The sequence below is a fragment of the Lycorma delicatula genome, chromosome 4 (genome assembly GCF_047948215.1).
Source record: "Lycorma delicatula isolate Av1 chromosome 4, ASM4794821v1, whole genome shotgun sequence".
Lineage (NCBI taxonomy): Eukaryota > Metazoa > Arthropoda > Insecta > Hemiptera > Fulgoridae > Lycorma > Lycorma delicatula.
The window spans coordinates 77,332,592-77,349,890 of record NC_134458.1 but is presented as its reverse complement, the minus strand read 5'-3'; the positions used below and the strand labels follow the sequence as shown (position 1 = coordinate 77,349,890).

The window sequence follows — 17,299 nt, the reverse complement described above, 5'->3', positions numbered from 1 at the left end:
AAATTTATTGCCAAAACAGACATATTACAAAAAAAATTAGAAATTAATTAAACGTTGCGTAGAAATTTAAATTGGCTCATCAGTAAAGATGGAAAAAGTCAGAATATTTTACATTCATTATTTATCTTCCTTAAAATTTTACAGAATTATTAAAAATAAATACACGTTTTCATTAATAATTAAACTGACAAATAAAATTGTGAACAAAAATTAAAAAAATGAATCGGAAATAATACGTAAATATTAGTTAAAAAATAAATTAACAGCCGATAATAATTTTGATTAAATAAGTTTTATATATGATTATTGCTAAAATATTAAAATATTCGTACAATAATTTAATAGTAAAAGTTCGTCTGATAAAATAAAATTAGTTGTAAATCCAAATACAAATGAAATGAAACATATATTTTAAAATAAATATTAAACTATATTTTAAAAAATTCAAGCTCGAGAAAGTTTTGTTTTAAAACTTACAATAGTTACAATTGTCTTACTGTGAGCAGTTTATAAACAATAAAACGCTATTTAATAAGACCTTGATTAATCTATAATTGTCTTATGATAATTTTTTATTTATTCTGAATAAAATAACTTTTGTGACATACATACATATATTATTTAGTATGTAAAAGAAAGCAGTTTATTACAGTATAGATTTGATCATGTCAGTTCAGAATTAATGATCGATAACGAGTAGCTCAGATCATTAAAAACGATACTTCAATCACCTGAAAAGTACAGGTGGTGTAAATATCCAAATAAGAATTTTACAGGATATTGGAATTCTTTAGAACCGATCGGATTTTGTAAACATTGATGATTATTTTGATATGTTTGTTTTTTATTAAACATAGTTTTCGGGGCACATAGTTCTTTTTTTTTAAATTCTTACAATGCACAGCTTCGTACTTATGCCAATATTGAAGTCACTGGATATGATGTTTTGTGCGTTTTTGCAACCTTTGAATTTTTTCTGTTGGACATGTTAAATAATTTTGTTTTATCTTGTCCGTAATTATATATATTCGCGTTTTAAACATTTTTAAGTTTTATTCTTTTATCGTTATCGATCGACTGTAGCGCGATGTGGGATAATTCGACTTTAGTGGCGTTTCTGACAAAAAATACCATTATGTCTGACAAAACCAATCAGACATCAGGTTGTTTCTCACTACGGGTATCCACTACTTGGAAGGAGCCTTGACGCACTCATTTGGGCGTGGTTCTTTTCTCATTTTCGCGGTCTCTTTGTGGACTCTTTTCTCTATATCCACACTTTCCCCTATTCTTAATCTTTCCTTTCTCAAAGGTGTTCTGTGAATTTTAACAAGACACGATTTGGCGCTTCCACTCGGCTAAGTTGAAATTTATCCAAATTAGCTGCGGTCTTTTTTTAATCTTATAATGAAGGAATTTAGTTTTTTGTTAACTTCTGGTAATATTTTACACTAAAGTTTTTCCATATAAAAATGTAAATAGTCAATTTCTTAAAAGAAAATCGTAATCACCATTAATGGATAATGGGTGGTCATAAAGTCATGATGAAAACAAATCAGAATTATATGTGATTTTATTTAAATATTGTAAAACCTAGCCTAACTAATTATACAATATCAAGTGACCGAAAAATTGATCTTTTATACTTGATTTACGATTTTTATGCAAATAAAGTAAGAAAATGATTTATATATTGCGAAATAATGATCCTGTATATTACAATTACGCTTATTAGCGTAATTGTAATTGTAAAAAAAAATCTAAAAATATTTTCTGAGCCAGTCTCCATTGATAAAATCGATTGGTTTCAATAATAAAAACATTTTATCGTATATCAGAGAGGAAACATATTTGAATAGGTGAAATTATTAAACTTTTTTAATTGAGAAAAAGCCTTTAATTAATGAAAGAACGCCTAATTCAAGTAGTTTGTGATAGCGATTAAACAATGCGAAATAATAAATAAACGTAATCGGTAAAAAATAATATAACAATTTTAAAGGTATTCGTTTTTTAAAATTTGTGTTGTTATTTAAGAACATATTAGACAATTTTCCAGAAAATTCATATTAAAATCCTTAAAAGATTATCAATACAGTAATATTTTTTCTGTATAAAGAAAATGTTTAGTTTTAAATAAATTCACGGGAAAAATCTTTTAAACCGTTAGATAATTTATAAAAAAAATCTGATCTATAATTTTCTTCATAAATGAACTATGAGAAAATATTTCTGTTGTCTGATCTGATACGTTTGAATGAAGTCCTTTATGCGAATTATTAATTTTTGTTTGTTTTCGCAAACTTTGCCCATTTGTAAATAAAAAAAAATAAAACGTCAGAATTCTTATGAACTTAAAAATTATCTACTTGAATTACATTTACAGGTACCAAAGATCAATCGGCTAATTTTTGTATCCTAAAAACTCGTTCCTACAATTTCAAGTAGTTCCGAAATATAATACTACCGGCATATTTTAGCTTGTAGTATACATCGGCACAATAAATACCTATGAAGGCGAGCTTAGCGATCGATTAAGACTCATCAAAACGAAATAAGACGATTTGATCTCAGACGAGATCAGTTTGGTAATTTATCGTCTAACAACATTGCTTACACTATTAACAACAGAATTAGCATTATTATCAATAATGGGAGTACGAACCACGCGATTAGTAATGTTATCATCTACCTGAGAAGCACATTTCCACGGTTCTATCCATATTTAAAATTAGATAGTTATAATTCATTAAATGATGGACGACTTTTTGAATCGCTAAAACAGAATTTTCAAATCCTTTAAGTAATAATATTCTGATATCCAGTTTTATCATCGACAAAGAGATTAACAATGACTAGGTTGATATTTTAAGAAAATTAATTTGTAGATATTAAAAAATAAAAGGACCAACAGGAATTCCCTGGAGCATCCCATTTTCAACAGTTTGAAGCGAGCGCCTAGATTTTTTGTGGGTTTTGTTATCAAAAATGAAATTTAAACCGTCTTTTTATGACGGAAAAATGTTACTTTAGCCATTTATAAGCCGTTCCTTACATTCCATAACTGTAGAGTTTTTTAATCGATAAGAAGCGAGGAACTTTTTAAAAGGCTACTGTGATCGCAAAAAATTGAAAAGGAATTTTTTTGTGAATTAAATACTTCAGTAATCCTTTCACCATCTATTGAGCGTAAACTTTTCATTAGTTTAAATCAGTAGCGTCAAAAATTAAATGGCATTTCGAAATTCAATTCGGTACTAATAAAATACTTTAAAATACTTATTTATAAAAGCCCCAATACTTCGTGGAAGAATGTACGAATATTAAAAGGATGGTCATTCCTAGATCTTAATTTAGATTCAATTCAACCCATTAATGAACCTCAATATCTTTTCGAGTTAAATAATGGTTTCTATATAATGAATTGTTATGCCAGTTAAAAAAAAATTGTTTTCATAATAATTTTAGATTTTGACTAAAGCTTACTTTCATGTATCTCTCATTACACCTACGAAAATGTAAAACCTCCATTAAAGTTTATTTATCTCAAATAATTTTTTTATGTTTTTTCCCATGAAAAACCCACTTTTTATTTTTTGGGTGATGTATTAAAAATATGTTTTAGTTGAATTACAGATTCCAAAATATCTGAAAGAGAATTTACAAAATTCACTCTAGTTAAAAAAAAGTTAGTAATTACAAAACTATTTAGTATTCAGTAGTTGATGAAAATCAGTTTGGCAGTCGTGTTTAAATTTGTTTTAACTTTAACAGTTAGTAGTGCACCAATACAAGTATGTACCAAGGAATATGTTATTTTCTCTTTGGAAACGGAACATAATTTTATATTTATCTATTTTTTTTTTAAATATGCATATCTAAATGCCGATCTAGATAAATTCAAAATTTTAGCTTTCTAGATTTTACAGTTTTAGCGTAATACGGTGTACAAAGTGTAAAAACCTTTGCACTGTAATATGACTCATTATGCTCAATTAATAACGTATCTATTTATTCTTGGTAATTATGTGAGGTCTAGTGTACAGTATATCGTACGATGTATAGCTTCAGATTATTATATCGGAAAAAGAATGAAATGTATCGTGAAAATTGAGATAATGTGTAGTTATTTAATAATAATAAGAAATTCTTTAGTTTCATAATTTTTAAATAAATATTGCTATATTAATAGTGTTTTTTTCCCACATTTTTAGTCTTATTAACGTAATTTAAATGATGGCAACACATTATTTTATGAACTTATACATTATTTAACAGATAGTAAAGTTTATTTTATATTATAAATTCTAATATTTACTGAATGGACTGACGTAATTAAATATACACGCATAAAAAATAACGGGGAATTTTATATTTGTTATTCATTATCTTATATCTATTTTTATTTAAATTATTGTATGTGTGTATGTGTGTTTGTGCGCGCGCGAGCGCGCATGCGACCTGTATAATATGCTAACATGCAAATAAAATTTGAATTAATGAACTTAACAGGTGATGTATAATTTTCATAATTTAAAAGAATAATAACAAAATAAATAAAAATTGGATATTTATAATGAAAGAAAAACCATGCTAAAAAATAAAAATAATATTTCTTTACATTTCGAATTTTTTAAATTTTTGCCTAGTTGAAAACTTACATTTTAAATTTTGTCGGCTTAAAAAAGTCGACATTTAAAAATGTATCGAAGAAGCATTGCGTTTTACTTTTTAACGAATCTTTCTATGTAAATTTAATTTTTTTATTATTATAATTCGGATCGGCATAAAAAAATTTTACCCGCAAAAACTAATTGTTTACAAAAAAAGCGAGAGTTTTGACCAAATAATGTAAAAAAATGACGTAAAGAGAACGCTATGAAGTATGCGGAAGCTTCTCTGAAATTTGGAAGTATCTGTTACTTACTTTTTCAACTTAAGTTTATAACGAAACATATTTTAACTGATTTTTAAATCTTTTAATATATATTTCCCGTCCAATTTATTTTATATTTCATATGAGAGTACTCCTCCTCTTTGAATCATGAGACCTTGCCGTTGGTGAGGGGGCTTGAGTGCTCAGTGATACAGAGTAGCTGGACCGAAGGTGCAACCATATCGGAGAGGTACTTGTTGAGAGCCAGACTAAGGAATGATTCCTGAAAGAGGGCAGCAGCTCTTTCAGTAGTTGTTAGGGGCGTGAGTCAGAATGACTTAAACGGCCATATCAACATCACTCAGTCCTCTGAGTACTGCGCAGCTGAAAGCAATGGAAAACTACAACTGCTTTTTTTCCAAGAAAATGTGGCTCTCTGCATCTTCATATAGCAATGATGGAGGCGCCTTCCTTGGTAAAATATTCCGGAGGTAAACTAGTCCCTCGTTCGGATCTCCGGGTGGGGACTACTAAGGAAGGGGTCACCAGAAAATTAAAAAATAACATTCTACGAGTCAGAGAGTGGAATGTTAGAAGTTTAAAAAAGGTTTAGTTTTTTTAATAATTTAGCTGCTGTAATTAATGGAATGTAACAGGTAATTATTTTTTGGAAATGTGATATGTAGTTAAATTAGGTAATTAGTTTAAATGGATATTTGGCTTTAATGCTATTTCTAAATAGTGCTTTATTTTGGTAAATTAGATAATTATAATTTCACATTGTTTTCTCAGATAATAATTCGTTTATTTATATTATTAAATATTTTATTTCAAATAATTATATGTTATATTATTTAAATTTTTTTAAACCGTGTTTTATATTATTGACACGTGTTAAAAATAATTATTATTATTTATCAAAATAATGTTAACCTATTTATAATTTTATCAAATACTGCCTGATGTAGACGTATTTGGCAGGCTTCGGTCTTTCAATTGATTATTATTTTGTTTACGTTGAATCGGGGTGACATTGATGAAGTAATACTGATGACAACGTGAAAATTCCTACTGATATTTTTTCCTTGTACTAATATTTTATTTATGTATCTTTGTCAATTGTAACAGAAAAAAATATTTAAAATTTAAAAGTTTGTTAAATATTCAAACCGTTTACAAACTTATCGAACGTTACTGTAATTTCATATATTGTGTTTTAAACATCTTTAGCAAAATTAAAAAAGCTGTTGTTTTCTCTTTCTCTTTCTCTCTCTCTCTCTCTCTCTATCTGTGTGTTCCATTGTTGATTTTTATTAAGTTATACATTTCTTTTGTTTTATTACACATAACAGAGAGTAATAATTTCAAATTGTCCAAAGTATAAACTACTTTAGGATTTTATATTCCTCGACGTTTTGAGATCCCATTAGTTAAAATTTATTAAAACCTTCGTTATAAAAGTCTGTTTATAGGATGGGAGTTTTTCAGTTCTGCTCTACATATCATGAACATTTCAACCCCCATTATCTTACAGTTTTTGTATTAGGTTATGATTTCATTATATTTTTGAAAATGGGATCTGATGGTTGATTTTTTATTTTTTTTTAAAACCGCCACCAATATAAAAATAAAAGTTTTATAATTTTTATATTTTTACCGTTACTAAAAATCGATTTAAATATATTGTTTTAATTTTTATTAAATGATACGTTATAAGGGGGATAGTAATTTTAAAATTTTACTACAGGAGTTTCGAGTATTTTATAAAATTAAAAGAAAAAACAATCATTTTTTGCTCAATTATTAAAAAAATGATCATTTGAGAAAGAAATGTTTAAATTTTTTATTCATCATACAAATAAATGTAAAATCTTTTCTTCTTTTTTTTTTAATAATGTTTTCTTTAAACAGTAATTTACGTTAACCGAGCAAAACTAATTTCTTACTTTTTCACTCGGAAGAAGGTTGAATTTTTATAAATAGGAAAATGCCGAGGAAAGTTGATCGTTATTTCAACATTTTCTTCTGTGATTTACGTATAAATTATTTTTATTTATTACATAATAAAATAGAAATTAAATACGATTTATGTTTAGAGCCACTCGTTACTCGGTGTAGCGCTGAATTTGACTTAAGTAATTTTCTATCTGTAATAACCGTTAGATATCGTACGGGATTTGCTTGCCAAAATTTGAATTTTTAACGTTATCCTTTTGCTTACAATGAGTCTAGACGGCATATTTATGCTGTTTAAATTCATAAGCAAAAGAGTAGCATTTTATAAACGGTAAGAGAATTTATTAAAAAAATTTAATTAAAATACATGCATGAGGGTCAATAAGTACATGGAAAGTTAGGTAATAGAATGTAAGAATAAATTATTGTTGTTAGTTGTAATTCAGCCGTTGCGAAGGTTTATTAATCCTTTCACTGTTGTTATTTATTACCGTTCTGATCTCAATGTATGTACATCTGTAAACGTAAATTTTTATTAAGAGAGGATGTTGCCCCGGCTCAAATTTTCAAATAAAATTTCAGGTAAAAGTAGCGGTAAATTTGATATGCTTTATTGGTTTTTTTTCAGTTAAAATACCTTGTCATTAAATTATAAAACTTCCAAAAAAGCGTATTTTTACAAAGAAAGGGTTGAAACCCCCTAAGATAATTTTAACATAAGAAATTCGGTAACGTTTAATCTAAGTTTATTAATGGCAAATCGCCTTAAACGTTTTGGTTATGGACCTAAAAAACAAGACAATTCATTTTGTTAAAATTTATTTTTTCGTTTTAGAAGTAATTTGGATAGATAAAAATAATTTAAAAATATATTTAAATAATGCTAAATTGATGTTACATTTTTTTAAATCTATATATAGAAATTCTTCTTTGTAACAATTATAAATGATTTAATCGGAAAAAAAATTATGCGATCTTGTTTTTAAAATTATTGTGATTATACACGAGTGTATAATCATAATATAAATAAGATAATATATAAGATTATCAAAGATATAATACCTTATATTTAATATACAAATTCAGTATTAGAACGACGATGAATAAAATTTACATATAAGATTTATTAATTTTTTTTTCTAAGGCCACAGACAACAGGGAATCACAGTTTCCCTTCTACAAATAACGTCATGTTTATGGTGAATCATTGCAATTCCATTATTTTATTCAACGAATAAAATAATTTTTACAAAACGATTTTTATATCATGATGTATTTTACACGTGGTTTTTTTCCCTTATTCCTAACAAAACTTAGGAATAAGTTTTAATACTTTATTCCCACTGGAATTTGTCGGATAAAAGTTTTTTTTATTATTCAATCTTCGAGTATATTTAATTTATCAACTTCCGTAGCGGAGTAGTAGTATCCATTTGGAAGATACTAAGTTCGAATCCCGATCAAGCTTGAAATTTTATCGTTCGCTACAAGATTTTTATTTCATATTCTCAAGCACGAGATTTGAATTCGTACGGTGAATTAATCGTCCAATAAAGGTGCATTAATCTACTTTAATACTTAAATTGTTTTGTGTAATGTGCTGTTTATTTTATTTTTATATTACACTTGAACTACTATATTTTTTAAACTTATTACGGAGCGATTATTGCGGCTAGAATGTAGAAGATCTTTTGTACAATTTACTTCATCACTACGCTTTCATTAGTCATTGAAAAGGAAATTCCCCAAGAAATTTTAAAATTTTCAAAGGACAAGACATCAGAGTTGAATATGCTAAAATCTTTGTTAAAATGATTTTTATGCGTACATATTAGTATGTATTGACCTCTTTCTGGATTTTTCGTCTTAGAAAACGGTTTTATTTACATTTATAAAATTTTTATTTAGAGATTGTTTCAGTTAATATCTCAAAAAATTGGACGAAGAAAAGAAGTTTTAAGGACGGTATTATATTTTGAAAAGGTGTTAATTTTTTTATAATTTTATTTGTATTTTTCAGTTTACCAAGAAATTAAATTGTACGACTTATTAACTACTAACTTAAAAATTTAAAAAAAAACATAAAAGCACCCTTTGTCCGTAAAAGTTTTTTTTTTTTGTAATAAATAAATCATTATAAACTAATTTGACTTGAAATGTATCAGTTTGAAACTTTTTTTTAAATTTTTCTCTAAAATAAAATGCTATCCAGGCGAACTATTTTTTAAGTTTGCCGCAGTGGTGGAATATAAACTTTAAGTTGTTTAAATACCAATTTATTTTTTAAATATGTTCGAAATATTGTTATTTAAGTTGTTTTCTATTAACTTTTGGGCTTAAAATGATATATGAACTTATGACAATCTTCAAACCTTTTTACAAGTTTAAAAAATTAACTATCGAAAGTTTTTTAAGAAAATATATTTAAAAAAATATGGTTGGATAAAGAGTAATATTTTTTGCTTTATTCACCATGTAAATTATTCAGTTCTTAGACGCTAAATATCGGCAATGATCGTCCATTGTTTTACGAGATTTCTCTTAGTTGGTAATAATAAAAAAAAAAAATAATAAAAAAAAAAAATAAAAAAAACTATTAATGACTTAAATTGTAACATGCTGTTAGTTCCTGACATTAAATAATGTTTTGTATATACGCTTTTTTATATGTTTATCTCCTTTCTTTTACATTTCATTAGTAAAATTACCTAATATATAAACAATTTTTTAATTTTTGTTTTTTCTAAAAAAAAATAACTGTTGTTTATTGAAATTAGCCTTCTATGTAATCTTTTATTTTTATAATTTTAGAATAGTACGTTTTTACTTTTAAGAATAATTTATCTTGTTTTATTTTATTAATATCTACGAATTTGGTATTTTATTAACTGCAGTATTTAAGTTAAAATTTAAAACCCTGTTTTATTTATTTTAATTGCTATTCGATCAATTCCTATTAGCATTTAGAAAATTTTGTAGATTAATTATATATTTTTTAGTTCTGTTCCTAATTAGTAACTATGTTAAAAAAGTGAATTACAGAAAAACACAATTCGAAAATTTTTCCTAATTTAAGTTAAAAAATTAATTTTCTTTAATAAATTTTAGCTTGGGGTTGGAGCTCCCGTTAAAAAATATGTTTCTTACAAAAGTTTTTTCAAATTATGATTTCTTTAGAAATATTGAAATAACTCTTGAAATATTGTAGTATAATTCATCATTAGTGTACACATTATTCCCAGGTCGTCAAATTAAAATTTAAAAAAAATGTTTATTAAAAAAATTTTTCTGGCTTTAATTTTTCTACTATTATTTTTTTTTTGTAAAATTCAAACTTAGGGAGTTATGAAGAAATAGTTTTTCTATTAGCAGGTTCAAGATCCCATTCCAGCTAATTTTTTTTAATTAATTCATAATATATATATATATATATATATATATATATGTATATATAAAACAATTATGGCTAAAAATAAATTATACCCTGAAAATAAATTTCAGGTATCCTGGGATAAAATAAATTTGTTCCTTTTTCCTAATTGCATGGGCAAACAAACTGAACGGACAAAAGTCGACGCAAACTGAATCGATTAATTTGTTCCAGTTCTATATGCAAACTGAAGTATAAAATAAACGGTATTTTAATCACTACGTACACTTTATTATTTTTTTTTACGTAGAGATTTTATAATATATAAAAAATAACTTGCATGCTAATTTATGAATACTCTTAATTTTTATTCTTTTATTAGTATTTTTTTATTAGACTTTTTGTTTTATTGAAATCAATCGCTTTATAAATAAAAATAATTAGTTTAATATTTTTGTAAATTTACTCACATTTTGTGTTTTGTCTTGAATTAGACAACGGAAATGTAGTTGTTTTATACGGTTGTTGCGACTGACAATTTTCTCCTGTGCTGACTGCATTGTAAACTTGTGATCTTGATCGAATTGTCGAAGTACTGCCTCGTCGTTGTATTCCCCGAAATAAACTAATGAAATCTTTCATATTTATGTAATCTTTTTATTAATTTTTTTTTTTATATTTCCAAGTTGAAAAAAAATAATAAAATCACAAATTTAAAAGTCTCTTTTTCTAAGCTTTTATTAAAATAGAATGAAACTTTATAAAATATTATCAGCAATTTGATAATAAATAACTAAAAACCGATAATAAATAAAAGTAAAATACGGATTATATCGAGGGTTTATAAATTCGCAACCAAGTACAAACGATGCGATAACACATGTACGACTTAAGAATGTGGTATGAGTCGCTGAACATTCAAGGAGTTTGAATATCTGTTACAACAGTATTCTCCCTCTAAGTAACCAATCGTCGATCGCATTAGCATCCCCTCCAGCTTAACTCGAACGTCATTCAATACACCACAGATTCATTATTAATATTGAAACAACAGACCAACTGCAACTTGTAGGAAGTAAGCGGAACGAGTTTCTTGTCGTGCGCCGCGTATATGTGTACGATTGATGACAAACTGGGGAAAACAAACACCAGAGCCTTAATTATAATTGATTTTTTATTTTTATAAAATTTCCATTACAAAAATGACTAATAACAAAATTAGTATCATTTAAAAATTACGAATTTACGTCAACGTGAATGAATCCTGAGTTCACATTTTCTATATATGTAGCTTATTAACTAATATATATATATATATATTAACTTAAATTTTGCAGGAAAGATATTGCTTTTAGTAATTATTAACACTTCTTAATTATTTTATTTTATATTTATTATTTAAAATAAAATAATCCATAATAATTATCGTAGTTTATCTTTTTTTAACTTTTTATATTTATTTATTATTTTGTTTTTAGTATAAATATGTCACATTTTTTTAATTGTATTAACTTTTACTTCAGACGATTATTTTGTTACAATTTATAATTTACGTTTTGGAATACAGAATGAGAATGTTCTATGCCAGGGGTCGGCAACCTTTTGAGTCAGAAGAGTAAAAAATTACAATTTACAAAATTTCAAAGTTTTTAAAGAGCCACAAAATTTTATTTCAGAGTTTTTAAAGAGCCACAAAATTTTTCGAAAATAGGTTTATTAAATAACAATTTATAGGTACATACACTTATAATTATTATTTTAACTCTAATTTTTAAATAATAAAAGCTATAAAATAGATAAATAATAAAATAGGTAATTTATTAAATATATATTTTAATAAAAACACTTTCGCGGTAATATACAACAGTAGTACTTTGTTTCTTTTTTGGCAATTCTTATTGACTTAAAAAAAGTAGTTAGGTATCTTATTTGGAAAAAAATATGTATAATATGTATTTTAAAAATATAATACTTATTATGTTACCTATCTTTACTTCGGTTTTTTTATTATTATTATTATTATATATATGTACATACATAACTTTCAGAAGATAATTCTCTTCTAACTCTTTTACTTGAAACAACAAACTGTACGTCACAGCCAAAGCACTGGTGAAGACGCCAAATTGTCTTGCGTCGAAAGCGAATTAAAACCTACATAGAAACATCCGACGACGGCGTCATTCGAGAGCTTCTGACGGACTGACGACAGTGACGACGCGTGTCACGGGGGAGGGGTGCGGTGAAAAGCGAGTACAAGTGGCAAAGAGATAGAATCGGCGCCTAATCCTCGTTAATCGATTCAGAACGATTTTTAAATGTTTTTTTTTTGATAAAATAAATATTTGCTTATGGAACTAAAGAGCTGCATGTGGCTCGCGAGTCGCAGGTTGCCGACCCTTGTTCTAAGCGAATCAAACTTAACTTGGCGGCGATTTGAATTCGAGATCTTTCTAATAAAAGACTAAAATGTTACGGAATTCGGAAAGTAGTAATGTTTAAATATTTCATCCGTTAGGACTCGTACTCCAATCCTGAATATAATTTATAAACAGATTAGACATCTTTCGTAATTTTAATTAATTTATTTAAAAGTTTTTATTGAGGTATTTGTTTATTAATTTCAAAATTAATTAAATCATAATTAAATAATCATCAATTTTTTTAATTTAATATTTTGCTATTTATTAATAAAGAAAACCCAACGCAATTGATTAAATAATTAACAAAAAACAAAAAAAAAACAAAATATTAATAAATATTTTCCAGAATCTACATGCCTGACAAAGATAGTTGATTGAATTGAATAAATATACAGAATGCTAACCGTTAAATATTTAAAAAAATGAAATTTAGTTAATTATCCTACCCTAAAAATATCTATTTTTGGGTATAAAACAATTGTACTTCAAATACCTTCAGGTCCCCTATTGGAAAACAGCTCAAAATATTTTAAATGAAAAGGGTGGGGTTGTTACATATAATTTTAAATGTATTGAAAAAGATTTAATATAAAAATCATCGGGGCTACAACAACAACTAAAACGGCGAATATTTAATATTTTTCACTGCTACTTTCAAAAGTGGACTACTGCATGTCTTAAACTTCTCCACAGAGAAACACTAAAAAAAAATTGCAAATACTCCTACCTCAAAGCGACTTATTTTTCGATATGAGACTGCTAATTGTGTGTACTGTAGGTCACTTTTGAAACTAGCTGTAAATGAAATATTAAATAATTGTCGTTTTGATTAGAGTAGTAAGTTTGTTACTTTAAAAGTTGTTTTTAGTGCACTTTAAAATTATGTGTCGCAAATCTACCCTTTCCATTTAAAATGTTTGGGTTGCCCTCTCTCTGTGGGGCCTTGCTGGGTGCTTGGGATGTGTTTACAAAATGTAAGGCAAGAAAGTTTTAGTTTATAGTTTTGCACAAAGTGTGAGAAAAAAAATTGTAATTCCCTGTTTAAAATCGAAACTCTTTCGTATGAAGAGGTAAACTTTCAGATATTTTATGAGTCAATTACTCGGTCTTTTGACATTAGCGGTGGAATTGGATGTTCCTAAATACGTCCTAGATATTGTAATTAGCCAATATTGAAATAAAACTACATCCAGCGTGTGTTAACTTCCTTGATCTACGGGATCTGGTTCTTGTAGCCGTTGACATTTTTTCCTTATTTCATACATTTAAATTTCTATTCTAGCACATCCTGTAACGTTCAAGAGTTTTGGATTCATCAGATATTTTTTAATGAGGAATAAATGTTAAATTGTATATGTTTTCCTTATTATTTGGAACTAATAAGTTAAATTTTGACGAAGCTTATCGTTTAATTAATAATAATTTCACATATTCTTCGTAATTGTTGGAACTCGTTTGGAATAAATAAGTAATACAGTTGGATGTGCTACACGTGGCAAATAATTATGATATTGTGAGATACGACAGAAATATAAAATTTAATCGAAAGATCTGTTTATCTTAGATACCTTATAATGGGGTCATAAAAATACATAGGGCCTATTATATTCGAGTAAAATTATTAAATTTGCTTAAAGTAATTTATATTATGTACAGTTGAAATTGCGTGCGTATATTACACACGATATACATGGTTTTCTATTTGCACTCGTGTTGGTATGTACGATATTAAATTCATGGTTAGCCTTCAAACGATAATAATTCTATCACAACCGATTCGCCTAAATTATACCTTTCCTCTGTTGCTCCGGAAGTAACAGTGATTCTTATAAACTAAAATTATACCAAGAAATATTTGATCTGTTCCGTGGGTAATCCTTCCAAAAATTTAAACTTCCGGTAATAATCGTTCGATATTATTTCTCTTTTTTGGAAATTTCTTTTCCTCTACTCTAAAGATCGCACTAGATTACGTTTTATGAATGTTTCTGTGAACCGCATGTACTTTTCTCTTAAAATTCTCTCATTTTACTGCAGTCGTTTCACACATACTAAAGCTGATTGACATTCGATCATGAATATCGGCTATTTTTAAATCGATCGATTAAGTAAATAGTAATCTTCCATTATGTAAAACGTACAAAGATCGAATCCATAATAAAATAAAAATAAATATTTTTCCTATAAGAGACAAGTTACTCTGTTTTCTGCTACAATATTTTTTTCGGCTCGAAAATTTAAGTAAATTTTTACTAGCAAAATATGTCACTGCTACGTAGCTATTTACCAATGTTGTGGATTAACGGTTAAAATAGAACGGTAAGGTATCTCCTTATCGATAACATAAAAGAAATCAATTATATTTTGAAAAGAGTCTAATTTTATAAAGTTTATAAATACAGAATTTACTGGACTTATTTACTGTTTCATATGCTGCTGTTTATTTTTTTTTAGCGTTAGTGAAAGTATGGAAGACATTTGGACGCCGCGTCAAGGAGACAGCGTGTCCCTGTTCTCCAATCTTTAACTGGCATGTGTGTTTCTAATGATAAAAAGTATTCTATAATCAAATTATTAATACTCGTCTACAGTAGATTTAAGGATGCCTTAATCGGTACCAATATTTAGATTATTCACTTATTTTACGATTCTTGATTTCCAATGATATAAAATTAGTGTCCTGACACTATGCTAGAAGCAGTGTGAATGTTAATCAGATACCCTTGAGAAGTTTTTAAAGAAAACACCGAATTTTGTAGCTAAATTTTTATTTAATTTACTGAAATGCAGGTAATAAATTTTTAGACGATCCAAGCTATAATTATTATGTTTTAATGATTAAAACGGAATAATATTTCTTAAGAACAACACACATCCTATACCAGGTTTTATTACAAAAAGGAGCAGTAAATACACTGTTACACATTAAGATGTCACGCCCATAAAAATTCAGATGACATGCAGCCGTATAAACGGTATTAAAATTTGTTGCATAGTGAACATCAATACTTTCAAAAAAGCGAATATGTGATTTTTGTCTCTTACATAAGAGACTTTTCAGATTCTTTAAATTTTTTAACTTATAATAAAGACTGAGAGGTATATTTTAAAACTAACAAATTACAAATTCGTTTCTTTCGTGAAACAAAGTATTATATTAATCCTTCCACTCAGTAGAGTAAAATTGTTGCTAGTATATTATTTACCTCTAAAACCTACCGATTTTTTATGTCTATTATTAAAATTTAGCGGTTAATTTAAAAAAAAAAAATAGAAATTCCACGTGCTGTGAAATATTCTATCTTAAAATAAAAGGGACAAGTATGTTCGTGTTATGATTACAAATCACTCCAAAGACAATAGCAGAAAAAAATGGTAATTTTTAAACTAAATGATATTTTGTAAATTGTAATTTGTACACCGTTTACAATTTTATAGTGCAATATAAATTTATACTGTGACCTTAATCCGTTTAAAATACGTAACGAGATAGTTTTAATGAGATATAAATATTAGCATGTTACACGAGACTCTCTGTAATTTAAAAACTACTTGTAATATTAAGTATTAATATTACGTATGCATTAAAACGGTTTAATGCATACGAGACCGGTTTCTTAAGCTATTTATTATTTACTTTTACTCACTTGTTGGATATTATCAACCGATTTGACCTGTATAACATTTATCTTAGTTGATGTATACTTTTTCTATTGTTTTAGTTCAGTTTCTTCATATAATTTTATATCTATGTTTATATCTATGTTTTGTAGCTTTGTTAAGTGTTATAACTTGTGTTTTAAATAGAGAAGGTCAATGTTATCCGATTATACATTTTTATTTATTAATTTATTGTTATTTTTTTTTTAGATAATATGCATACATTAACTTCGAACAAGCTAAGCGTGAGCTGATATCCACTGTGTTCATTTAATTTCTTTAATCTCCAACCGTTTTTATCAAAGTTATATTATTTTAAATTTATAATTATTTTTACATTTAGCGTCAATTAAAAAAAAAAGTATAATTATACTTCCTTGTTCATTTGGTAGAAAATAATACAAAATATTATAAATATATTTAATTTTTTGTTGTTATAACTTTTAATGACCTTTAAATGTTCAAGTCTGTATTAACTCAGGTGAAAAATATGATGTATTAATATTGTGGAAAAAGTATATATATATATACTGAAGAAAGTTATTTTAATTTGTTTATACTAGGTTTCAACTCTTTACACTGACTGAAATCTAGGTTGTCATTTTAAATTGAAATACAATTACGTCGTTTCGTCTTCTCCCTTTCGATAAAAGTAGGTTGATATGTACTTTTATAAAAAAAGTCAATAAACTTATTTTAACGTTAGACGATTTACTCGTTTGCAGGTAACTTATTATTTATATTTCACTAACCAACGATGTGTACTAATAAAACTTTGTAGTCGAGTAAAAATAATAAGAATGTAAAATCATTTATAGTGTAGCATTTTTTCTTCGATTTGAAAGAAGACCTCACCGGTTAGGGATAAAATACGTATATATTTATTTATACAGAATTCATTTTATAAATATAAAAATTTATCTAGAAAAAACTAATGCAAATTACTTTTGAAATAATTTTTGTTGGAAATTCGTTTTGTTTTTTGTTTGGAGTTTCTTTCCTGGGTTATTAATA

General features: G+C 26.6%; 1 protein-coding gene across 2 annotated transcripts in view; it reads right to left on the bottom strand.

Moving 5' to 3' along the window:
• LOC142323574 (scavenger receptor class B member 1-like) overlaps window positions 1-17,299 on the bottom strand; it is a 223,831-nt gene that overhangs the window by 94,069 nt on the left and 112,463 nt on the right. The window contains exon 1 of one of the 2 annotated variants that reach the window (XM_075363391.1): window positions 10,673-11,303. The exons of the other annotated variant lie outside the window; for it this stretch is intronic. Within the exon in view, the coding sequence (XP_075219506.1) occupies window positions 10,673-10,844 (172 nt within the window). The 5' untranslated portion in view covers window positions 10,845-11,303. Of the gene's footprint in view, window positions 1-10,672; window positions 11,304-17,299 lie in introns of those variants that run through there. 2 annotated transcript variants of the gene reach the window in all.